Genomic DNA, 25,627 nt, shown 5'->3' with positions numbered 1-25,627 from the left:
AGCATTCCCACACTCCGTGTCCCATCCCCACTGGATAACAGCAGCATTCCCACACTCCGTGTCCCATCCCCACTGGATAACAGCAGCATTCCCACACTCCGTGTTCCATCCCTGCATCATTCCCACACTCCGTGTCCCATCCCTGCAGCATTCCCACACTCCGTGTCCCATCCCTGCTGGATAACAGCAGCATTCCCACACTCCATGTCCCATCCCTGCATCATTCCCACACTCCGTGTCCCATCCCTGCTGGATAACAGCAGCATTCCCACACTCCGTGTCCCATCCCTGCAGCATTCCCACACTCCGTGTCCCATCCCTGCTGGATAACAGCAGCATTCCCACACTCCGTGTCCCATCCCTGCATCATTCCCACACTCCGTGTCCCATCCCTGCTGGATAACAGCAGCATTCCCACACTCCGTGTCCCATCCCTGCTGGATAACAGCAGCATTCCCACACTCCATGTCCCATCCCTGCATCATTCCCACACTCCGTGTCCCATCCCCGCTGGATAACGCTGCTCCAGCAGCATTCCCACTCTCCATGTCCCATCCCCACTGGATAACGGTGCTCCACAGGGCGGGGGGATCACCGAGGAAGAGCCAGGCAGGTCATTGCAGCCTCCTCCACAACAAGGGAAAATAAAGCAGCCAAAAAAAGTAACAAGATTGGGAAAAAAAAAAAAAAAAGTGCTGGGAAAAATCTAACAAAAATTGGAAAAAAAAAAAAGCCAAACCCCTGGATGTTGGTGCTGGGAGCTGTGAGGAATTCCTGCTCCTGAGCAGGATGAAGTGAGGAGCTCTGAGGGAAAGGCAGTGCTGCCAGCTCATGATTTTGTCATTATTCTCCCAGTGCTGGCTGTGGATTTTAAAGTCCAGCTGTGGGAGCCGTGGGATACACAAGAGCTTGGCTTGCAGCAAAAGGTGCACGGAGACACCTCATGTCTTGCAAAGGGGAAAAACAAACAAACAACCAAAAAAAAAAAAAGGTGAAAATATGACTCAAATAGTCATAGATTGAAATCAAGATCAGAAAGAAGAATGTAAATAGTTTGGGTTTTATTCTTTTTTTTTTTTTTAAATAAATCCAGTCCAGTTGGAGTTGGGATTTTCCAGGCAGACCTCTGCTCTCCACAGTAGGAATTCCAGGCCTGCCTGGATGTTCTGAGTGCACGGGATAAATATATTACAGTTGTGTGAGTTGCTCAGATTGCTGTGCTAACACTGGTCATAAAATTCACCTTAGATATAAGGCAGGCTGCTCGGGGAAGGGGGCTAAGTGCACTCAACAAATAATGAAGAGAAATAAAAATAAATATCAAATGGCCCATAAAATCAAACAATAATGGTAACTAAAAAGTTCCTGGATTTGCTGCCAGAGGTAAAATCCCATCAGCAATATGAAATAACAAGAAATACCCCCCTTGGTTCCTTCTCCACATGACACAAGTCAGCACGCCTGGTCACCAGAGTCGTTATGGAATACATCTTCCTTCCAGGGTCTTATAAATGCATTTTTCCTGCTTTGAGAGACCTTCTGGGCTTCGATTTAACTGGGATCTGGGGAACATGTGAAAGGCATTTACAGCATCCAGCCCGGCCCCGCTTTTCCTGCAGGGGAAGCAGAGGCGCAACGCTCACAGCTCCCATCGCTGCCCCACCTGGGGTGGAGAGGGCACGGCCCTTTGGGACAGAAATAGCTGCACTTCAAATATCAGGGCAGACCTAAAAATATCAGGGCAGACCTAAAAATAACAGAGGGGAAGCGTTTGTTTGAAGTCTTCACAGATCAGGGTGTGCTGATCAGGTGAGGGGCAGCTGGGGAAGGGCTCAGAAAGAGCAAAGGAGGCTCAGGGGGGACCTTTGGGCTCTGCACAGCTCCTGAAAGGAGGGGACAGCTTGGGGACGTCCAGCTCAGCTCTCAGGGGACAACAGGACCAGAGGGAACAGCCTCAGGCTGGGATTTGGGAAAATTTCCTCATGGGCAGGCTCTGGAAGGGGTTGCCCAGGAGGTTTGGAGTGCCCAACCTGGAGGTGTCCAAGGAACTCGTGGATGTGGCACTCAGAGCTCCGGGCTGGGGACGAGGTGGGGATCAGTCACAGCTTGCACTCGGTGGTCTCGGAAGTCTTTTCCAATCTAAATAAACCCGAGATTCCACAAAGTGACCCCCAGAGAAAGGGGAAGGTGTCAAATGAAGCCGAGCTGGAAGCGGGACAACGCTGAGGTGTTGGGAAGGAGGGGCAGGAGCCCCCCCAAACAGCAGAACAAGGCAAAGAGCACCCCTGGAGAGAGGGCAGAGCTGGGTGGGAGCTCCTGCAGCTCCAAATTCCAGAACGGAACACCAGGAGGGTCCATCCGTGGCCTCTTCCCGCGCTGACATCTCCTCCTCTGGGCAGGTCGTGTCTAAAATAACAAGGCCCTGAGGTCCTGGCCGGGGTCTCCGAGTGCTGCAGCAACACAAATAGCAAATTAATAAGCACTGCTTCCCTTTCTCCCCAAGGTTTTGCGAGGCTTAATTAATGAATGTCTGTAAAACGCATTTGGAGCTGGGAATGAAATGTGCTGTGGAAATGCCAAATATTTTTAACGCTCCGGCAGATTTAGGAGGTTTAAATAAGAAAAATACACGGCTTTTCCTGTTCGAAACAGATTGCTCCCCTCGAAGCAAAGAGCTCCAGAACAAGAAGTTTTCATCAGGCTGACTTGAAAGGGAGTTTTCACGGCTTTCCAAGCGCGTTTATTCTCATGGACGAATTCCCCCCTTTCCCTTGTACAGATGTGGCCACCGAGCATGGTTAATCAAAGAAATCTCCCCCCGGCCGTTGGCAGGGCCAGCGCTAAGGAAGAATTCCCCGATTCCCGCTGGTGACTGGAATGCCCCCGGAGCAGATGCGAGCCGGCTTGAGGAATTACACGGAGCCCGCGTGGCCTCGGCGGCTCGGGGAGAGCTGGGCGGGCTCTGCTGCCGACCATGTGCGGGGAGCTCGGCGACAGCACGGCACCCTCTGCAGGGTCCCGCGGCTCCTGCACGGCCCGCGGGTGCCCAAAGCCGCCCCGAGCGGCCCGGGCCCGGCCGAGGGCTTGTCCCCACCGGGGATGTCCCCGCGGGCCTGGCTGGGAGCCCCGCAGGTGATGCTGAGAGAGCGCAGGTGATGCTGAGTGACAGCAGGTGACACTGAGAGATCCGCAGGTGACACTGAGTGACCGCAGGTGACACTGAGAGATCGCAGGTGACAATGAGTGACCGCAGGTGACAATGAGTGACTGCAGGTGACACTGAGTGACCGCAGGTGATGCTGAGAGATCGCAGGTGACAATGAGTGACCGCAGGTGACAATGAGTGACTGCAGGTGATGCTGAGTGATCCGCAGGTGACACTGAGTGACTGCAGGTGATGCTGAGAGATCGCAGGTGACACTGAGTGATCCGCAGGTGACACTGAGTGATCCGCAGGTGACAGTGAGTGACCGCAGGTGACAGAGTGACCACAGGTGATGCTGAGAGATCGCAGGTGAAAATGAGTGACCGCAGGTGACAATGAGTGACTGCAGGTGACACTGAGTGACCGCAGGTGATGCTGAGAGATCGCAGGTGACACTGAGAGATCGCAGGTGAAAATGAGTGACCGCAGGTGATGCTGAGAGATAGCAGGTGAAAATGAGTGACCGCAGGTGACAATGAGTGACTGCAGGTGACAGTGAGTGACCGCAGGTGACACTGAGTGACCGCAGGTGATGCTGAGAGATCGCAGGTGACACTGAGTGACTGCAGGTGACACTGAGTGATCCGCAGGTGACACTGAGAGATCCGCAGGTGACAGTGAGTGACCGCAGGTGACACTGAGTGATCCGCAGGTGACACTGAGTGATCCGCAGGTGACAAGGAGTGACTGCAGGTGATGCTGAGTGATCCGCAGGTGATGCTGAGAGATCCGCAGGTGACAGTGAGTGACCACAGGTGACAATGAGTGACCGCAGGTGACAATGAGTGACCACAGGTGACGCCGAGCCATCTGCAGGTGACACTGAGTGACTGCAGGTGACACTGAGTGACCACAGGTGACCCCGAGCCATCCGCAGGTGACACTGAGTGACCGCAGGTGATGCTGAGAGATCCACAGGTGACAGTGAGTGACCACAGGTGACAGTGAGTGACCACAGGTGACAATGAGTGACCACAGGTGACACCGAGCAACTGCAGGTGACAGTGAGTGAACGCAGGTGACACTGAGTGACCGCAGGTGACAATAAGTGACCACAGGTGACCCCGAGCCATCCGCAGGTGGCACTGAGTGACCGCAGGTGGAATCCCGAGGGAAGTGCTGGGATTTCAGGGCAGGCTGCAGGGAAGGACATCCAGCAAAGGCGGGATAAGGCTCGGAGGGAGGCAATGGTGACCTGTGGGGCAGTGACAGACCCCTGCGACCCCGCAGCCTCAGGGCGGTGACATCTCCCGGGACACTCCTGGGGACAGACCCCGGCTCGGGACATCCCTGGGGACAGACCCCGGCTCGGGACACCCCTGGGGACAGACCCCAGCTCCTCTCAGCCGGGAGGCAGTGGCAGAGCCTCAAAGTCCTCAGTCTGGGGGTGACAGAGTCCTGGTCCCCGCAGTCTGGGGGGTGACAGACCCCCCATCCCCTCGGCCATGGGGAGGTGACACCCCCAGGTCCCCCAGCCCTGGGGAGAGGTGACAGCTCCCAGCCCTGTGGGGGGTGACAGCCCCCTAATCCCCCAGCCCTGTGGGGACATGAGAGACCCCGGTCCCCCATCCCTGTGGGGAGGTGACAGCCTCAATCCTGGGGGCAGGTGACAGCTCCAATCCCCCATTCATGTGGGGGGTGACAGCCCCCGGTCCACCATCCCTGTGGGGAGGCGACACCCCCTAACCCCCCATCCCTGTGGGGAGGTGACAGCCCCAATCCTGTGGGGAGGTGACACCCCCTAACCCCCTATCCCTGTGGGGAGGTGACAGCCCCAATCCTGTGGGGAGGTGACACCCCCTAACCCCCTATCCCTGTGGGGAGGTGACAGCCCCCGGTCCCCCAGCCTTGAAGGGAGGTGACAGCCCCATCCCTGTGGGGAGGTGACACCCCAATCCCCCATCCCTGTGGGGAGGTGACAGCCCCATCCCTGTGGGGAGTGACACCCCCTAACCCCCAATCCTGTGGGGAAGGAGACACCCCCTAACCCCCAATCCTGTGGGGAGGTGACAGCCCCCGGTCCCCCAGCCCCGTGAGGGGTGGCACCCCAATCCACCAGCCCCGGTGAGCGGAGCCGGCCCCGGTGAGAGCAGCCGGCCCCGGTGAACGGAGCGGAGCCGGCCGCGGCCCCGCGGGGCGGTGACAGCCCCGGTGAGAGCAGCCAGCCCCGGTCCCGGTGAGCGGAGCCGGCCGCGGCCCCGCGGGGCGGTGACAGCGGCGGCGGGGCGGCGCCAGGCCCGGCGGGCGCGGAGCGGGGCCCGGGGCTGCCGGTGCCGCCGCGGCTGCTGCGCCTCCCCCGCGGCGGCGGCGGCGGCGGCGATGGCGGAGTCCGGCGGGGCCGAGTTCGGCGCGGAGCGGCCGAGCAGGTGAGCGGGGCCGGCGCGGCCTAGCCCGGCAGCGGCGCCGGGCCCACCGCGCCTTCCCCGGGCCCGGGCCACGGAGCGCGGCCCGGCCGCCAGCGGAGCCGCTGCCCGGGGGCGCTGCCGGGCGGCAGCACGGCCCGGCGCCCGGTGCTCGGTGCCCGGTGCTCGGTGCTCGGTGCCCGGTGCTCGGTGCCCGGTGTCCGGTGCCTGGTGTCCGGTGCTCGGTGCTCGGTGCCCGGCGCCCGGTGCTCGGTGCCCGGTGCTCGGTGCCCGGTGCTCGGTGCTCGATGCTCGGTGCCCGGTGCTCGGTGCCCGGCGCCCGGTGCCCGGTGCTCGGTGCTCGGTGCCCGGTGCCCGGTGCTCGCTGCCCGGTGCTCAGTGCATGGTAGCCGGTGCCTGGTGTCCGGTGCTCGGTGCTCGGTGCCTGGTGCTCGGTGCTCGGTGCCCGGTGCCCGGTGCTCCGTGCTTGGTGCCCGGTTGTCGGTGCTCTGTGCTCTGTGCTCGGTTTTCAGTGCTCGGTGCACGGTACCCGGTGCTCGGTGCTCAGTGCTCGGTGCTCGGTGCTCGGTGCCTGGTGCCCGGTGCTCCGTGCTTGGTGCCCGGTTGTCGGTGCTCTGTGCTCTGTGCTCGGTTTTCAGTGCTCGGTGCACGGTACCCGGTGCTCAGTGCTCGGTGCTTGGTGCTCGGTGCATAGTGCCCGGTGCCCGGTGCTCGGTCAGTCTTCGGTGCCCGGTGCTCCATGCCCGGTGCTCGGTGCCTAGTGCTCAGTGCTTGGTACCCGGTGCTCAGTGCCCGGTGCTCGGTGTTCAGTGCTCGGTGCCCAGTGCCCATTGCCCGGTGCTCAGTCTTCGGTGCCCGGTGCTCGGTACTCGGTGCTTGGTACCCAGTGCTTGGTGCCCACTGCCCGGTGCTCAGTCTTCAGTGCCCGGTGCCTGGTGCTTGGTGCTCAGTGCTCGGTGCTCAGTGCTCGGTACCCAGTGCTCAGTGCCCGGTGCTCAGTGCTCAGTGTTCAGTACCCGGTGCCCGTTGCCCGGTGCTCAGTCTTCAGTGCCCGGTGCCTGGTGCTTGGTGCTCAGTGCTTGGTACTCGGTGCTCGGTACCCAGTGCTCAGTGCCCATTGCCCGGTGTTCGGTGCTCGGTGCCCGTTGTCCTCGAAGCCAGGGATCTTCCTGAGTGGGGCCCGCAGGAAGGGAACGATCGTGATGAGCTGCAGTGCTGTTGCTTGTGGGGTGTGTGAGGTTTGGGGGAGGCTCTGAAGCAGAAAATCGTGTGAATTCTATAATGGATTCTACAGTGAATCCTATAATGGATCCTGCAGTGAATCCTATAATGAATCCACCCGGTGAATCTTACAGTGAATCCTACAGTGAATCCTACAGTGAATCCTATAATGAATCCTACAGTGAATCCTATAATGAATCCACCCGGTGAATCTTACAGTGAATCCTACAGTGAATCCTATAATGGATCCTGCAGTGAATCCTATAATGAATCCACCCGGTGAATCTTACAGTGAATCCTACAGTGAATCCTATAATGGATCCTGCAGTGAATCCTATAATGAATCCACCCGGTGAATCTTACAGTGAATCACCCAGTGAATCCTATAATGAATCCTACAGTGAATCCTATAATGAGTCCTACAGTGAATCCTGTACTGGATCCGACAGTGAATCCTATAATGGATCCACCCAGTGAATCCTATAATGAATCCACCCGGTGAATCTTACAGTGAATCACCCAGTGAATCCTATAATGAATCCTACAGTGAATCCTATAATGAATCCTACAGTGAATCCTGTAATGGATCCGACAGTGAATCCTATAATGGATCCACCCAGTGAATCCTATAATGAATCCTACAGTGAATCCTATAATGAGTCCTACAGTGAATCCTGTAATGGATCCGACAGTGAATCCTATAATGGATCCACCCAGTGAATCTTACAGCAAATCCTCCAGTGAATCCACTCAGTGAATCCCCCCGTGAGTCCCACCCTGGCTCAGCTCTCTGGAGCCACCAGCTCTGCGGCTTTGTAGAGGCACCAGGTGTAGCAGTTCCAGAGACACCCATTTTTTGGTGGTTCAGGCCCATTCTGCTGCCCTCCATCCCCACTGCTGTGCCTGCAGACTCCCAGCCCCTGATTTTGGGGGGTCACTCGGGCTTTGAAGGCAGCACAGGGCAGGTGGTACCTGCTAGGGTGATGTGGTACCTTTGGGGGTGATGTACCTGTTGGGGTGATGTGGTTCCTGTCAGGGTGTGTGGTTCCTGTCAGGGTGTGTGGTACCTGTCAGGGTGTGTGGTACCTGTTTTGATATGTGGTACCTGTTTGGGTGTGTGGTACCTGTCAGGGTGTGTGGCTTCTGTCAGGGTGTGTGGTACCTGTTTGGGTGTGTGGTACCTGTCAGGGTGTGTGGCTTCTGTCAGGGTGTGTGGTACCTGTTTGGGTGTGTGGTACCTGTCAGGGTGTGTGGTTTCTGTCAGGGTGTGTGGTACCTGTTTGGGTGTGTGGTACCAGTCAGGGTGTGTGGTACCCGTTTTGGTATGTGGTACCTGTTTGGGTGTGTGGTACCTGTTTTGGTACGTGGTACCTGTCAGGGTGTGTGGTTCCTGTCAGGTGATGCTCTGGGTGTTGCAGGTGGCACCTGCTCACGGAGGAGTTTCTGTTCCCAGGGTTTCCCTGTCCTGCCATCCCGGGTGTGGCATGGGAGTTGTGGTGTCTCTCTGGGGTGTTGTGTCTGTCTTGGGGATGTTTCCTGGTGCTGTCTGGCTGTCACTTGGCTGCAAAGCATCATTCATCCTCAGCTTCGCTCAGCGCTGCCTCCTGAAATAACCAGCCGCGTGTGTCAGCCGTGGAGGGGACAGGCTCGCAGGCATTGTTCAGTCTGGACAAGCCTCTCAATCCTCACCTATCGATATATTCGATTTTTTCCCCCTAATAACCATCTGTGCTCTGTGAAGCTCCATGCTGTGTCACCTGCAGCATCTCATCCCTCTGCGCCTCCTTTTCCTTTCTCAGACGGGAATTCCAGCACTTCTCACTCCAGGTGTTGGTAGCACTTCTCCCCTGGCACTTGGGAGTTCCCTGGGTGTGCAGCAGTGAGAAATGGAAGTAATTTGTTTCAGGGCTGTGATAAATCACCCAGGCTGGAGCTGCAGCACTTTCATTCCCCCGAGCTGCAGCTCCGTCATGTTCCCTATCGCTGCATGTTTATTTTCTTTGTTAATTTTAAAGCAAAGCCCGTTCAAGTTTGGATCCTGCTTCTCGTTGCAGTTTAAAGGTTTTTTTTTTTTACTTGTTTGAAGGTGGATTTATTGGGCAATACGAGGAGAAACCTGATGGAGGACTTTGGATGTGCTGTGGAGCGTGAGGAGGATTCCAAGGGCATTCCCTGTCGGCAGTGATTCCTTGTTAGGTGCTTCCACTCGTGACTTTTTTGCACTTCTTATTTGCTCTCCGAGGCAGGAGGACGGAGGCTCCGGGGCTGTTTCACACATGCCATTTGGATGGTGCACTGCAGCTCCAGCACCACGGGCAGAATTTCCATCTTTGGAATTGCTACCGCCTGCCCTGGAGCTGCGTGGCTGCCCCGGAGCAGGAAAATTCACTTCAATTCACTTCTCTGCTGGGATCCTGCTCTTTCATTCAACACACCACCGTGGGGACAAAAGGACACGCTGATGGCACGAGATAAAGCCACTCCTGGGCACAGAAAAGCAAATGGCCCCAGTCTTCTGTTTGGAAATAAACTTGGGGTTTGGGGGTTTTTCTTCCTCTTTTCCTCCTTGGGTAGAATTTCATGACTTACAAATGGATTTCATATTTTACTCCCAGCCCTCTTTATCATGTAGAGGGAGAGTTTCAGGCTGCAGAATTCACTCTGCAGCATGGGGGATGTGCTTTGGGATCAAAGGGGAGAGGAAATGTGGAACCCTTTGGGACCCTCAGCAGGAGCAGCTTCTGTGCTTGAGCCATCGTTGCTGCAGCATTGGTGAGGTGGGGTCAAAAAAAAAAGCAAAGCAGGGTCACAAAAAGCAAAGCAGGGCCACAAAAATCAGGGAAAAATATAATCTCTCCATGCTGGAGAGAATGTCCCTTTGCAGGCCTTTCCATGGGAATTAATTGAGGCGTCCAGACAAGCTGCTGAGGAATGAATTGGGAATAATCCCTTGAAGGATGCCCTGGAGTGTTTGCTGTGAAAACCAGGATGAACAGGAAAGGTCTTGTCACAAATGTCTGGGTTTCCATCAAGGGAATGCTGACCTGAGCTTCCCAAACTTTATTCCTTCTGAGAAAGTGGTGGGAAGGACAGAAATGTCCAGGGGGATGGAGTAAAACCACAAACTGGGGAAGATAAGGGCTGTGAGCCTGCCTTGCTTTGGTGTTCCTGTCATCTCCTACAGCCTCACCCTTCAATCAGGCTTGGTATTTTTTTCCCTTTTGGAGCTGAAGTGGAGTTTTTGTGGGGTTTCTATGATCTATCCTCTGCCACATGGCAAGTTTCAGACAGATTTAGTTGTTAGATCTGGTAGACGTGGTATAAATGTTTATGCTCGAACTGAATCACTGTAAAAATAACTGCTGCCTGCTCTTGCAGTGTTGGGAGAGTCCGGAGCTGGGGGTTTTATTTAGACCAAAAGTAAACTTGGGGGATGCTCTACAGGTTCCTGTCCTTCCTCTGAGTGTTGTGTGGCTTTGTAAGGAGGAGCCTAGCCCAGCAGGACGTGGTTCAAGTGTCTCTCCCACTTTCTCATTTATTAAGAAATGCTATTAAGTTGCACAGAAATTTGGGATCTTTAAGAAAAGCTGTTCTGGTGGCCTTGGGTGGCTCTGTTCAGGGCAGGGTGGCACAAAACCTGTGCAAGACAGAGCTGCCCACGGAGCTGGGAGAGAAAACAACGTTGTGATGGGGGCAAACCTGAGTGCAGAGGGTTCAGGTGAGGAGAGGAGTGAGCTGTAAGCAGATTTGAGACGGAATTTGATGCTGAGTGCTGGAAAACACCAATTCCTTCATTTCCACAGCGGGAATGGGACGTTTGCTGCTGCTCTCTGCCGCTCCATCACTTGGTGCTGGTTTTGCCTGAGCAGTGCCCAGCAGTGCCCGTGTGTGGCCCAGGTGACACTTTTTGGGTGGCCTTGGTGGCTCTGCTGTGCTCCCCGACACCACTAGGTGCCTCCCGGCCTTTGCACAGCTGGGAGATGCTCGGGAGCACCCGCTGCTCCCCCGGGCTGTTCCATCAGCAGGGCACAGCTCGGATTTTTGGGTTATTTTGGACGTGGCACCGCTGTAGTTTTGCAGGGTTTGACCCTAAGCTGGGGAAACTCGCAGCGTTTTAGGCAGGGGGTATTGAGGGTGTAAGGAGGCTGAGCTGGGGGTGTACATGGATTTTATGGGGTGTAAACTCCACGCTCTGAGGGTCCCTGCGTGCCCGGCTCTGTCACTGCTGTCACACTGCCCGTGCCTGCCGCAGTCGTGGACGCGCTCCGAGTGATTTTTGTGTTTGCTCTGTTTGTTCCTGGCTCAGAGGGATTAGGTTTGGGGCTGACAAAAATTAATCATCATCGAGTTTCTGGGGTGGGGGAGCATCTGCCCGTTTCCAGTTGTTGTGACAAGAGTGGGTCGAGGTGGTGACAGGGCAGGGATGGTGGTGGTGAGTGTCACCTCTCCAGCTGTCACCTCTCTGCTGGGACCAGCTTTGGGCAGCACTGAGGAAAAGACCAGTACAGGACAAAACCCTCTGTGGTAGCTTTAAATGTGAAAAAAGAGAAATGGCAAATCCTCCTCATTAATCTCACTGTGACATTTTTGCCCCTGGTGTCCAAACCTGGGCTCGTGGACCTCTCACCTGAGAGTCCACTGCTCCTTCTTGGCTGCTGAAGCACCAGCACCAAACTGCTTTTCCCATTGCACCAGCACAAAGATGCCTCTGGCTCTGTGACAGAAACATTTAAAAAATCTGATTCTGGTTTTTTTTGTTGTTGTTGTTGCTGTTTTTCTTCCCCCTCACAATTTCTCCTGGCTACAGCATGTCCTGCCCAGAGCCTCACGTTGAAACCCTGGGCGGTGGCAGAGTTGAACGTGTTCACATCTTTCACCCTCCACTTTTTTGCTGCTCTGCTTTAGCAGGCCAGCCAGCTTTTTGACAGCCATCCACAGTTTTATTAGTGCAGAAACCAAAATCCCACCTCTTTTGGCTTGCAAACAGCCTCCTGATTGATGCCTGGGAGCAGAATAAATTCGTGTGTGTCTGCTGGGCCCCGAGTGAGCCCGGCTCAGAAGAAAAGAAAAACAGAGATTTTGGAAACGGCTGAGACTTCTAAGGACATAAAAAATAACATTTAACAAATAAATAAATTGAAAAGCTTCTTGCTGCTTTACCTTTAGGCCCCAGGGTGTCCTTGGTTCCAGCCTGGGGGAAATGGGATGCAGATAAGGAAATCAGGGGATCAGCAGGGCCTGGGGTGGAAAGCACTGGAAAATGAACCAGGTGCCTCCTGGCTTCTGTAAAATCCAGCTTTAATTGCTGTTTTCACAAAGTTGCAGGGCTGAATCAGGCCTGGGCTGGCTGGCAGTGGTCAGTGTGGGAGCACAGCAGTGCCCAGTCCCACGCCAGTGCTGACCAGTCCAGCTGCTGGAAGAGGGACCAGCCTTCGGGGCCCCGCAACTGAACAAAAAAAAGCTTTGTTTGCTGGGCTTTGTCCTTTTTCTTTCTTAAATAGTGAATGTTTCTTTGCTCTCCCTTTGCCAAACAATAAATTCCCTTAAATTTTGAGGCTGGAAACTTTTCAAACTTTCCTGTTGCACTTGAGGCGTTTTCCAGAGGTCCATTATTTTCACACAAAGTATATCACTCCTCCTGAAACTCTTCCCATTTGTAATCTCTTTATTTGAGCCCTGCAAATTGCCAGTCACTTTTAAAGAGCGATATTAGTCTCAGGCTCTCTCCTTTTATTTATTGCTTGGATGAAAGAGATGGTGTCAGGAGTGGAAAATGAGTGGAGGCAGAGGGAGAAATGAAGGGGAGGAGTTGGAAAAGGGAGCAAAGAAATGAATTAAACACTTTTTTTTTTGCGCCCATATCTTTCTTGAGCATGTTTATGTTTTGCTGGAAAACATCCCCTTCATTCAGAGTGTTAATATTTAATTAGTTGCTGATCATTAAGTGCTTATTCGGCTTTCTGATTTGGCCAGGAAACGCTGTAAATGCTGCTGGGAACAGAAGTAGGTTAACAGGGCAGGTATTTTTGTGCCTCTTCTTCCTTGCCCCCAAACTTCCAAGGAAACTCCTTGCTGTGTCTTCTTAGAGGGATGCAAAGGCCACGGGAACGTCATCCCAAAATCCCAAACGAGAGTCTGGGAAGCAGCAAATCCTCAGTGAAGGGCTCAGCCTTTCTGCCCTAACGTAGCATTTGTGAGTGTGAAGTGCTGAAAACTCATTTTCATCGTTTGGGCATGTGATACAAAGCCTCAGGATCTGAAATATTACAGTCACCATGGCTACCAGTGACTTATCTGAGGGAGTTTGACTTTTGTTTTGATTTTAAGTGTCTTAATTGTAGTTTAAAAATCAGAATCTAAATGTGTTTTTTTTACTTAGGCATGAAACTAAAGGCATTAAATGATTTGCATTATTAAAATATCTATAATGCTGCCTGTCAAAGGTTCCTAAAGAAGGTCCTTAATATTCATACCTTATGTTCTAAAGAAAGTTACTCTGCAGCTTTCTGGGAGTTCTGCTCCTCTCGCCACAAGAAGTCCCTTGCAGGTGCCTCGCTGGCTATTTTGCAATCCCAGCCCTTTTTGTTTAGCCTTGGAAAAGCTGTGCCACTCCATACCTGGTGCTTTTGCACACATTCTGCTGCTTTTCCTCCTTCCCCTCCTGTCCCCCCGCCGTTCCCTGCGGGGTCCCACCTCTGGAGCTGGCGCTTATGGAAGAGTTTGGCTGTTGGAAGTTTGCCCCGCTCAGGAATCCTGCCAAACCCCCTCGAGTTTCTCCTGGATGAAAAATTACCCGGCACCACCTGCCCAAAAAATGGGAAAATGTGGGGATGCTGAGCCGGGCTGGAGAGCACCGAGCTGCCCCTCCTTCCACGTTGTAAAAGAAGAGGAGGAACATGACAGGCAGCGGCGCAGCCAAAGATTTTTCTCCCTTAATTCAATCACTAAAATGTTACAATCTGTCCTGCTCTAATTCTCTCCACTTGTGCTTGTGCAGTGGTTGCAAACATGCTGAAATATGAACTCATGCTTGGTAAGCCTTTAATTCCAGCTTTGATGTTTTTAATCATCAGTACAGATTTGGTAAAAATGATTCATTAGCTCGAAACGCATCTTGGATTCCACGTGACGCCGTGGGGAACGGAGGAGGCAGCGCCAGGGGCCGCTTGTTCTTGGGATGTTCTTTGTGCCTGAGCTGAGTCTTGAAGTGTGGCCCTCAACATCTCAGCTTCAGAGGCCTCTGGGGTGTCCAGGTGCCTCCTCTCTGCATCTGGTTTTGGTCAAAACCCTCGCTGGGAAATGCGTGAGCAGAGCTCGGCGAGCGCGGGCGAGGGCTCCTCTCTGGGTGCAGCAGCAGGAGAATTTCTGGCCCTGTTTGCTTCCCTGCTGGAACCACTCCCTTCACCCTCGCTGGGACACCTCCTCGCCCTCCCCGAGCTCCAGGCTTCAGCCCGGGGCTGGTGCCCCCACGCTGAGCTCTGGCCCACGGTGACCGCAGAGGATTGAAAGCAATCTGGCTTCAGAGCAGCGGCTGGAGACAAATCCTCAATCCCATTACTTGTTCCCTGGCTGCAACTGGGCTGCCGGGGGTGTCAGCAGAGCCTCTGAGGCTGCTGCCCAAAAGGCATCGCCCTCCTGGCTCGGCGTGGCTCTGGGATTCCAGCTGCCCCTGCCAGGCGTGCCACGCGCACAAAGATACCTTTCAGGGCTGCTTCCATGGGGAAAGTGGGAATGCTGCTCCTGCAAAGCCACCCTGCTGCTTCCTTCCCTGGGGAAAGTGGGAATGCTGCTCCTGCAAAGCCACCCTGCTGCTTCCTTCCGTGGGGAAAGTGGGAATGCTGCTCCTGCAAAGCCACCCTGCTGCTTCCGTGGGGAAAGTGGGAATGCTGCTCCTGCAAAGCCACCCTGCTGCTTCCTTCCCTGGGGAAAGTGGGAATGCTGCTCCTGCAAAGCCACCCTGCTGCTTCCTTCCCTGGGGAAAGTGGGAATGCTGCTCCTGCAAAGCCACCCTGCTGCTTCCGTGGGGAAAGTGGGAATGCTGCTCCTGCAAAGCCACCCTGCTGCTTCCCTGGGGAAAGTGGGAATGCTGCTCCTGCAAAGCCACCCTGCTGCTTCCTTCCATGGGGAAAGTGGGAATGCTGCTCCTGCAAAGCCACCCTGCTGCTTCCTTCCATGGGGAAAGTGGGAATGCTGCTCCTGCAAAGCCACCCTGCTGCTTCCCTGGGGAAAGTGGGAATGCTGCTCCTGCAAAGCCACCCTGCTGCTTCCGTGGGGAAAGTGGGAATGCTGCTCCTCCAAAGCCACCCTGCTGCTTCCATGGGGAAAGTGGGAATGCTGCTCCTGCAAAGCCACCCTGCTGCTTCCTTCCATGGAGAAAGTGGGAATGCTGCTCCTGCAAAGCCACCCTGGTGCCAGCCCAGCCACACGAGAGGCCCTGGTGCTGGGCAGGCTGCTGGCATCCTCGCCGTGGGACGATGCTGTGCCTGTCATTTTTGTGTCCCATATTTTGGAAATCCAAGCCCAGCTGCTGAGGGTCTCTCTGACCCCAGGAACCCCCGTGAAACTCCAGCTTTTTCAGGACAAAGATGAGCATCCCCAGGAAAATTCCAGAAGCTCTCCAGCCCTGCCTCCCGAGGAAAGGGAAGGAGTGGAATAAACACTTTCTCCCTCTTGTGCTGAAAGGCTTTTATCTCCCGGGGCACGTTCTGAGCTGCGAGGAGGAGACAAAACTCTTCCCAAGTTTTGTCTTCCAGGCTGTTCCTGCTGTAACAAATTGTTAAGCAACAAGTACACGGCATTTGGAGATCTGGGATGAGATAGCGACAGCCTCACAAAGGCGTTCTCACATGTTCAAGGCTTCCTTTTGTGCTCCGGGGTTTTATATATTTATTTTTCACTCTCTAGCATCCAACTGCTGCTCCTCTTCTTCCTTCATTCCCAGTGCTGGAGTGGGAGCCAAGGCCGTGGGTTCAGGCGTGCTCCCGTGTCCAGCCACGCCTGCTCTTATCACAAATCCCTTTTTTCTCCCCGCAGAGCAAACACTGCTTGGTGCTGTTCTCGCACCTCTCCTCCTCCCACTTTGTTTTCCATAAATCCCTTACTTGATTTCTCATGCTTTGTGTGGATTTTGTTTTCTTTCCAGCTTTTTTTTTTTTTTCCTCCTTAAAATCCTTTTGGTTTTTTTTTTTTTTTTCTGGACATTAGCAATGCTTTTATTTTATTTTACTTTTATTTTTTTTCCTCTTTCAGGGTATTGTGTAATCATTGGATCCTTTTATTCTATCCCTGTAAATAAAGGAACCAGAACAAGGAGTTTTTCCTGGAGTAGCTGTTCCATTACCTGTTGAAATGAGTCCCACACCCAAACACCTTTATTCCACACAGATGACCCAACCCACCCTGAGCTAATCCTGTAAAAGTGAATTGAGGAAAAGGAAAAAAAAAAAGGAATATTTGTGCAGGTGACTCTTGTTGTTTGAACCTGTGCTGCCTGTGGATGCAGGGACAGCATTCCATGGGGATGAACCCGAGGCTGGGAAGAGGAATGTCTGAAACCATTACCAAATACAAACCACTGAGGAAAGCTCCCCTGAGGAGACTCCTGGAGAGTGATGAAGTCACAACAAACTGGGGAATTTGGGCTCCCCTGGATCTGTCCCTGTGGCTTTGACCTGTCCAGCCTGGAGCTGTGCTTTGCTGGGTGGCTGATGCTGTGTCCAGAGGAGCATCACTTCGTGCTGCTGCTGGACCTTCCCTCCTTCCTCCCCCAGCAAATCCACCTTCCAGAGAGGAGAGGGAAAGGGCTTTGACGTGCTGAGAATCCCTCCAATCTCTTCCCTCTTTTTCCTCAGGAAGAGCCAGAGTGGACAGACATTTCTTGGCTTGCAGAGTGTGGATAAAGGTCCTGTCAGCAGCTTCCTTTTTGCTAATCCTTTTTATTCCAGCGAGGAATACTCCACACTCTGCTCTGAGGCTCTTTAGAGTGCTTTGATTTTAGGGTGGGGATTTCAGACCACCCTTCTTCCCCAGCTGAGCACCACCAGCCATCCCTGCAGGAGCTCCCATGGATTTTGAGGCGCATTCCCAAGGCTGAGGAGCTTGAGCCAGCCTGCCCAGGTTTGCTTTGTGCATCCCTCCCAGGGCTCTGATGGACATCCCAGATTTCCCCTCGCTCCCTCTCCCTAAAGCTTGCAGGAAATTGCAACCCGATAGGAGCGAGCCCTGTCCCTTGTCCCTCATTGTTCGAGGATTGTTTACATCCCCTTTTTTTGTTATCCCATCTCCCTGACTCTTCCCTGACCTCGTTTGGTCCATTGTGTGTGGCTGTTGTTGTTCCAGGGAGTTCTTAGGGAGGAGGGTTGGAGCAAACCCTGGGATTACTCAACCCAGCCTACTCCTTTTTGGCTCCCTTGCTTTATTCCAACTAAATAATAATAATAATAATAATAATAATAATAATAATAATAATAATAATAGTGATAATTCCCTCTAAGTGCAGTCCTAAATGCACTCTCCCACTGTGGATTTGGGAGCAGCTCACGCACCTTCCCAAACTCGGGATAATCTCCTTGGGGATTTTTTTGAGGTCACGTTTCCATAAAACATTCCTCAAAAATGCAGAGACACCAAGCAGCAGGATGCTCCTGGAAACACCAGCCCCATCCAGAATATTGATCCGTGCGTTTTCTCCCCAGGAGCCCACGGGATCGGTCAGGGCTGGATTAAATTTGCAGGTGAATTTGGGATTTCCCACGAGCGGGCTCAGTCGGTTCTGGAGCTCTCTGCAGAGCATCCCACAGGCTGGTTCCTCCCCTGGAGCAGGGCTCCTGCTGCTCCCACTGACGGGTGCATCCGAGGGCAGGCAGATCCCGGGATGCTGCTGGGGAACACGTGCGAGAGGCACTGGGAAAAGCGAGGAAATGTTTACGCTGGGAGGGGATGTTGACAGTGCAGCTCGAACAGCTGACGTTATTCAGGGCAGCCAGTGCCGTGCAATATTTTGCTTTTTGCTGCTCTCCTGGGGGTCAGGCAGAAGGGAAGGATCAAATGGGGCTGGCAGGGCTGTCCTTGGCCGGAGCAGGGAGTCCAGCAGCTGCAGGCAGGGACGGTGGTGAGGAGAAGCAGCGACTGTGACTTGGTGGTGTGGCTGAAGTCGAGGTCAGGGTGGACTCTGGGCCAGCTCAGCGTGGAGACACCAACATTCCTTGGAGGCTGTGGCCCCAGGAGATGTCACCAGTGTGGAACCCCGTGTGTCACCAGTGCCAGAGGATGTCTGGACAGCATGGAAGTGTTTTGTGGAGAAGGCAGCTGGAGGTGCTGGTGTTCTCTGGGTGGCTGCTGAGGTGGGGATTTGCCTTCCTTCTGTGTGTCCCCATCTCGCTGGGTGGGTTTCTGACATTCTGTGTTCCTTTCAAACCGGCCTGTCTCTCTTGTTCTGTTTTTAGCATGGCTGACAAGAACAGCACCCTGAAATGCACGTTCTCTGCTCCTGGCCACAGCACCACGCTGCTGCAGGGACTGGCCTCGCTCCGAGCCCAGGCTCAGCTGCTTGATGTCATCCTCACTATAAATAATGAAGTGTTTCAGGTTCATAAAGTTGTCTTGGCTGCCTGCAGTGACTATTTCAGGTGAGAATCCCACAGGGAAGCAGGCACTTTCACCTTTCCCGTGGGTTTGCTGTCTCCCCATCCTCCCCCACCCCAACCTCCCCACCACACCCCAAAAGTGCCACCCCACAGGTGAAGGTTTGGTTTGCTCCACAGATGTCCTGCAGGCAGGTAGAGGTTCAGGATCAGTCCCTCTGCACTCAGGTTTGTTCAGCTCCAGCTGCTGGGCCAAGGCAGGAGCCCAAGCTCAGGTTTTGACCCCACCTGGGCGGGTGTTGCTGCTGCTTTTGCTGTTGGAGCCACTTGAGCTGATTTGGAAGTGGCAGCGAGGGCTCCGAAATGAGGCATTCCATCCTGCTGTTCTCTTTGACCACCACTGCTCTGTCTGTGGGCTCCCTGCCCCTGGGCTGAGAGCAGCAGGGTCCCACAAGGCCTGGGAGAACCGTCCCAGCTGGTGTGGGCTGAAAACAGAAGCACTGCGAGGAGTTCCTGCAGCCAAATTAATGCAAAGGGACACAACTGCAGGGCAGGGAATTCAGTCCTGAGTGCAAGTAGCTGTTTTCATCTTGCCTCTGCCACAGAATCACAGAATTTGTGGTTCAGGTTGGAAAAGATCTCCAAGGTCATCAAGTTCAACCTCATCACCAGCCCAGAGCACTGAGTGCCATGTCCAGGAATTCCTTGGCCACCTCCAGGGCTGGGGACTCCAAACTGAGCAGGCACACAATTAATCCTGGAGCTGCTCTCCCCCAAGTGCTGGTGGCACTGTTTTATTCCTCCCTGCTGGGTGCCAGGGTGGTTTCACCTCTCTGAGAAGGTTCCTCCTCAGAACTTCAGCGGTGCTTGAGAAAGTTGTCCTGGTGAACAATGGCAGAATAATCCAGTTTTTGAAAACTCTCTGTGGTTTTTTTTTTTTTTTTTTGTTCCTGCGGGAAGGAGGAGGGAAAAGAGTGAAATTGAGGCATTTATATAATCAGCATTTTAGAACCATAACACTTTTGAAGGGGATTGCATTCTAGTTGATGGTTTGTCTTCAGCATGGCAACAATAAAGGCTTTCCTCTCCCTGTGCAGGAGCACACACGTGGCTGGGTGTCCTTGGGGGGCGAGGGAGCAGGGCTGGGATTTGGGATGTGCTGGGATTTCTGCAGGATGCTCCCATCTGCTGCACGGACAAATAACGGGGAGCAGCGTTGCTGCTCACGGGGTTGCAGCAGGCTGATCTCACGTGCAGATATTTCCTTCTTTAGGTCATGTAGGATTTCTTGGGTTTGTGCTGGACGGCAGCAGGTTTTCTAGCCTGGTTTGGACAGGAAACTTGGAACTCCTGTCTTTTGACAGTGTTCCCAAGATATTCCTTTATTCCTGTGTGGATGCAGGGTCTGGTCAGCATTTTTTGGGGCTGACTCACACCTTGGAGCCGGCGCAGGCAGCTCTGGTGACACCACGGATTTACCTTTCCCATGGAAAAGAGCAGGTGAAAAAACAGCCCAAAAAGTGCAATTTTGAGACTTTTGTGTGACATTTCATGGGTTGCTGGGACGGGACGTGTGTGCAGTGGCAGGGAGTGGTGACACTCCACCCCTGTCACTCCCTGTCACCTGCTGTGACTTTGCCTGACCCACAACTGCTCTGCCACTGCTCCTTGAGCACCACGGGGTGCAAACCTTCACCCCCTGGGCAACAAAACCCTCTGGAAAGGGCTGAAAATGGCCCAAAGTGCCCCAAAGGGCCCAAACCCCACAAGTGCAGCCCCGTCCCCATCCCGCCCCCCGCGCTGGGAGCTGCGGCCTCCAGCCCTCGGCGTGGAATGTGCTTCCTGTGGAATTTAGGAGCCTCCCAAGGAGGTGATCCAGGGCCTAAGCTCTGCGTGGCCTGGGCGAGCGATGTGCTCGCAGCTGTGCTGTAACTGAGCCTTTTCCCCCCATTTTTGTTTAATTGCCTGTCAGCCCCCTGCTGCAGGGGCTGCGGCTCCCATTTTTTCAGGCCTTGGGAAGGAGCCTTGGAGGGGAGGTTCTGCTGGAAGACCAAAGCTGTTCATGAGATGTGTTGCACCTGCAATTTTTGAGCCATTTCGCAGTTCCCTGCGAGGTAACAGGATAACAGGGCCTGAGGGCCTGGCCGCCCACCACAGGTGTGTTCCCTCCTTGTGCTCCTAAATCCTAAACCTGAGCCTGAGACCCTTCAGGGAGCAGCTCCCAACCTCTGCTGGTGCAGATCCCGTGGGATCCTTTTTTGTTGGATATCGTGGGTTCATTGGTGTCCAGAATTGTTCCCTCTGGCAGCTCTGCCTCTTCCTGGAGCTTGCTCCTGTGGTCTGCTCTTACTCCTGCTGCCAGTGGGATTGAAAAACTTCTCCAGTTGCTGAATGTTCCTCCTCAGCGCACTGTTTATGCAAGCCTTACGTAAGCCATTGCACACCCTGGTTTCTCCCGGCTTGTAGAGATTTAGCCTTGATTTATTCCCCCCCTTCCCCGCCCTAGAAGAATCAGAGTTAAATAAAATCCAGCTCCGAGGTGCCGCATCCTTTGCTTAACCGGGGGGGATTTTTTTCTTTGTGTTGCTGACCTGCAGGGCGATGTTCACGGGCGGGATGAGAGAAGCCAGCCAGGATGTGATCGAGCTCAAAGGCGTGTCTGCCAAGGGCCTGAAGCACATCATCGACTTCGCCTACAGCGCCGAGGTCACTCTGGACCTCGACTGCATCCAGGACGTGCTGGGAGCCGCCGTCTTCCTGCAGATGGTGCCGGTGGTGGAGCTGTGCGAGGAGTTCCTCAAGTCCGCCATGAGCGTGGAGACGTGCCTCAACATCGGCCAGATGGCCACCACCTTCAGCCTGGCCTCCCTCAAGGAATCCGTGGACGCCTTCACCTTCAGGCACTTCCTGCAGATCTCCGAGGAGGAGGATTTCCTCCACCTGCCCCTGGAGCGCCTGGTGTTCTTCCTGCAGAGCAACAAGCTCAAGAGCTGCAGCGAGATCGAGCTGTTCCGCGCCGCCGTGCGCTGGCTGCAGTTCGACCCCGCGCGCCGCGCCAGCGCCAGCCAGGTGCTGTGCCACATCCGCTTCCCCCTCATGAAGTCCTCGGAGCTGGTGGACAGCGTGCAGACCCTGGACATCATGGTGGAGGACGTGCTGTGCCGCCAGTACCTGCTGGAGGCCTTCAACTACCAGATCCTGCCCTTCCGGCAGCACGAGATGCAGTCCCCGCGCACGGCCATCCGCTCGGACGCGCTGTCCCTCGTCACCTTCGGCGGCACGCCCTACACCGACAACGACCGCACCGTCAGCCCCAAGGTCTTCTGCCTGCCCGACGCCGGCGGCCGCCAGTTCCGCGAGCTCACCGAGATGGAGGTGGGCAGCAGCCACTCCTGCGTGGCCGTGCTGGACAACTTCGTCTACCTGGTGGGAGGGCAGCAGCTGCAGTACCGCAGCGGCGAGGGCGCCGTGGACGTCTCCTACCGCTACGACCCCCACCTCAACCAGTGGCTGCGCATCCAGGCCATGCAGGAGAGCAGGATCCAGTTCCAGCTCAACGTCCTGCGCGGCATGGTTTACGCCACGGGCGGCCGCAACCGCTCGGGCAGCCTGGCCTCGGTGGAGAAGTACTGCCCCAAGGACAACGAGTGGACCTACGTGTGCTCCCTGAAGCGCAGGACGTGGGGCCACGCCGGGGCCACGGCGGGGGACAAGCTGTACATCTCGGGGGGCTACGGGATCTCCGTGGAGGACAAGAAAGCCCTGCACTGCTACGACCCCGCCGCTGACCAGTGGGAGTTCAAGACGCCCATGAACGAGCCCAGGGTGCTGCACGCCATGGTCAGCGCCAGCAGCAGGATTTACGCCCTGGGAGGCCGCATGGACCACGTGGATCGCTGCTTCGACGTCCTGGCCGTGGAATATTACGTCCCCGAGACGGACCAGTGGACCACGGTGAGCCCGATGCGCGCGGGGCAGTCGGAGGCCGGCTGCTGCCTCCTGGAGAAAAAGATTTACATCGTGGGGGGCTACAACTGGCACCTGAACAACGTCACCAGCATCGTGCAGGTCTACAACACGGAGACGGACGAGTGGGAGAGGGACTTGCACTTCCCAGAGTCTTTCGCTGGCATCGCCTGCGCCCCCGTCATCCTCCCGCAGGTGACGGGCCAGAGGTGACTCGGGGGGCAGTGGGAGAGGCGAGGACAAAGCAGCTCCAGAGGGTTCCCCTCCTGCTGGGGAGTGCTGGCAAACCACTTCCAGCAGCAGCACTCGTCAGCCAGGCACACTGAGCAGATGTTACAGCTGGGAAGAGCTTTTCTCTCCTCTCCGTCTCTCTCTCTCTTTTTTTTGTTTTGGTGGGGGGGTGCATTTTTGCCAACTTTCTGTGTTTTTAACGTTGGCAGCTCAGGAGTCACTCAGCACTGGGGCCTTGTTTCCCAGAGATCAGGTGAGGGTGTTTTTATCAATAGCTCCAAAAATAAAAAGCATCGTGCGTCGCTTTGTTGGTTTTTTAGCAAACAACAAACAAAAATACCAAAACCTGTGTAACACGCTGACCTCCAGAAGCAATAAAAGGGAGCTACAAGAGCTCAGGTGCTTGGATTGGGAAAGCAGATCCCTGATTTTCAAAGGTGACATTTCCTTTTTTTCCCTTCCTGAAAAAGGGAACATTTATCCCTGCACACCTCTGGTCTTCACTGCTTGGATCACGCTGCAATTCCTCACCCCCTCCAGCTCCTCTGGTGCAGAAATTCACCCTTAATTGGGGCGTGCAGAGTTTGCAGCACTAAAGCCATGCTGAAAGCTTGATTATATATAAACAGGCTTGATGATTTGGGTTTAGAAGTGCCAAAAATTGGGCTGCCCTGGCAATAAGAGCTCTGCGGTCGTCCATCAGTGAAGCCAAGAGCTCCTGCAGATTCTGGGTCAGGATTTTCACCTTTCCCAGCACCTCCATCCCAACTCTTCCTCCAGTAAAGGAGGTGGGTGCTACTCCTTCAGCAGCTGGAAGGTTTTCTTGCCTGCCATGTGAAAGAGCTGCTTGGCATCCCAAAATGCTGGGAGTCCCAGTGGAATGTGGTTTTGTTGTTGTGGTGGTATTTTAAATTAAGAGGCTGGTTTATGATGGCTCTGTCGTTTTTGTAAAATCTTCACTGCACAGAACACTTCCTGAACTTTCCTCTCCTCCAAGCCATTTTTCCTTATTTAATTTGATGAATGAATTGCAAAACTCTCTGCTTCTGTCAGGAATTCTGTTTCCAAGGGCTTTGTTTTGTATCTGTGTCAGCTTGATTTGGATGCACACGGTCTCCTTTTGTAGAGAAGCTGTTGCATTCTGCTCTGAAATAAATCCTGGGCTGCAACCTTTAGTGACAACTCCTAGTGTCTGGTGTGCTGAGGAATCCTTGAGAGGTCTGTGTGCAGCTTGAGCTCCTCACCTCCGAGGTTTTTCTGGAATCCACGGCATCAGAGCACCTCCGGGTGAGGATGCAGGGCGCTCGCATTCTGAATTTCAGATGAAAGCCCTGCAGAATTTCCTCTGCTCCTCTCCATTTGCTGCTTTGCCAAGAACAAATGGATGCAAAGGAGGTGTTGCTGCATGGAATGCTGCAGTCGGAGGCTCTCAGGCACTTCATTGACTCCTTTTCCCTGTTCCTTTGGCCTGGCCTGGCCGCCAGAAACGCCTGGGACGGGCTTGGCAGAGGCAGGAGATGCTGAGAGGATGAGCTGGAACTCGGTTCAAGCTCCACAGTTCCAAAAGAATGGATTTTCCTTGTTGAATGGTTCCACATGTGCCTAAAAAATGGTTCTTTCTCAGGTTGGTAACGAACTGAGGTGTTCCTCCCTTTCCTGTGTGCGGGATCTGCTCAGTGCCCCTCCGAGGGGCTCTTCCTTCACCCAGAGGGACAGAGAGGGGCTTTGGGTGGGGGATTTGGGATAAATCCTTCCCTGGCAGGGTGGGCAGCCCTGGCACAGGTGCCCAGAGCAGCCGGGGCTGCCCCTGGATCCCTGGCAGTGCCCAAGGCCAGGCTGGAGCCACCTGGGACAGTGGCGGTGTCCCCCTGGCAGGGCTGGCACTGGGTGGGGTTTGAGGTCCCTCCCAACCCAAACCACTCTGGAATTCCATGATTTTACAGCACTTAAAGATTCCTCCCTGTTTTATCTGCATTTCCCCCGATTCCTGGGGCAGCAGTGGGTGGTTTGGGTGCTCTAATCCCTGAGTTTTTCTGGATGTGCAGCCGTGGTTCCCATCCCCCAGATCCACGTGGAGCCCATCCCTGGAATCTCTTCCTGAGGAAAACAAACTTTATTTTTTCTTTTTCCTTTCAGCCTTCTCAGGTAGGTGTGTGTGTGTTGGGGGAAAAGGGGAAAATCCTTGGAAAACATGGAAAAGCCTGTTTGGTCTCGCTTTTAAGGACAACCTTGCAAAAATTAATGTAATCCAGCGTTGATTCCCGTTGGAAGCATTGTTTTGCAGACAGGAGGATGCACAAAGCCCTTCTGGAATTCTATTTATTAAACAATTGCCTGCCATGAAGCAGAACTAACCTGGGATTGCCATTCCTATTCCCTGCCACCGAGGAGCAGGAGCTGGGAAAGAATCTGGAGGTCTCTGGATCAGAGCACTGCAGCTCTTTGTTGCTGGAATGTTCTTTTTATAGCAATGTAAATAATTATTTCTCATCAAAAGAGCTGCAAGTCTTCTGGCCGCTCTAAATTTAGGAGAGGCTCAAATATTTGTGGACCATAAATATTTTGGATCATAAATTTTGCTCGACCCCCCGTGCAGGGGATGGAGCTGTGGCTCTGGGCTGGGCACAACCTCCCTGATATTCTGACAATAAATGGGTTTGGTGCTTTTGGTGCACTCAATGATTGATGGTTTCAGGAGGGTTTTCCCATCAATGCGGATGGGATTGTGTGGAAACATCCCCCACGTGGAAAGGAGGTGGATTGGGCTCCTCTTTTCCTGAGGAATGAGCAAAACCAGATAAATGTTCGATTGCCCTCGGAGTCCTTTATGGGTCTCGGGGCAGCCACAAAAACCCTGGGGCTGAATTGGGTAAATTTGGAAATTCCCCTGAGCAGATGGGGAGCGGGAGGAGCCGGAGCATCCTCAGCACGGAGCCCGTGTGTCCCTCCAGAGGCTCCTGGGATAATAATTCCTGTCTCCTCCGATGTTTTACGGGCCTGAAATTGTGCTTAAAACTCTAAAGGCAGCCCTGGGAGTCTTGGCAGGGTGCGGAGCAGCG

At 54.2% G+C, this 25,627-nt stretch overlaps 1 protein-coding gene across 2 annotated transcripts; it reads left to right on the top strand.

Moving 5' to 3' along the window:
• The first annotated feature begins 5,441 nt into the window (after nt 1–5,441).
• On the top strand, nt 5,442–23,750 carry KLHL26 (kelch like family member 26). Of its 2 annotated transcripts, none has more exons than XM_031507153.3 (3): nt 5,442–5,571; nt 18,234–18,416; nt 20,969–23,750. In XM_031507153.3, exons 1-3 carry the CDS (start codon nt 5,525–5,527, stop codon nt 22,548–22,550), a joined length of 1,812 nt encoding a protein of 603 aa, XP_031363013.2. In that variant the 5' UTR covers nt 5,442–5,524; the 3' UTR covers nt 22,551–23,750. The 2 variants fall into 2 exon arrangements, with proteins under 2 accessions (XP_031363013.2, XP_085418315.1); XM_085562189.1 differs by lacking the exon at nt 5,442–5,571 and adding an exon at nt 15,205–18,131.
• The last annotated feature ends 1,877 nt before the right edge of the window (nt 23,751–25,627 follow it).

The sequence above is a fragment of the Lonchura striata genome, chromosome 28 (assembly GCF_050655825.1).
Source record: "Lonchura striata isolate lonStrDom1 chromosome 28, ASM5065582v1, whole genome shotgun sequence".
NCBI classification, from domain to species: domain Eukaryota; kingdom Metazoa; phylum Chordata; class Aves; order Passeriformes; family Estrildidae; genus Lonchura; species Lonchura striata.
This window is presented reverse-complemented; position numbering and strand designations above follow the sequence as displayed.

Bases quoted from the DNA above. Each gene is read 5' to 3' on its own strand.
- KLHL26 (XM_085562189.1), top strand. From the start codon at position 18,016: ATGTCACCAGTGTGGAACCCCGTGTGTCACCAGTGCCAGAGGATGTCT. The intron at 18,132-18,233 runs GTGGGGATTTGC...TTCTGTTTTTAG, and splicing joins TTCTCTGGGTGGCTGCTGAG to CATGGCTGACAAGAACAGCA. The intron at 18,417-20,968 runs GTGAGAATCCCA...GCTGACCTGCAG, and splicing joins GCCTGCAGTGACTATTTCAG to GGCGATGTTCACGGGCGGGA.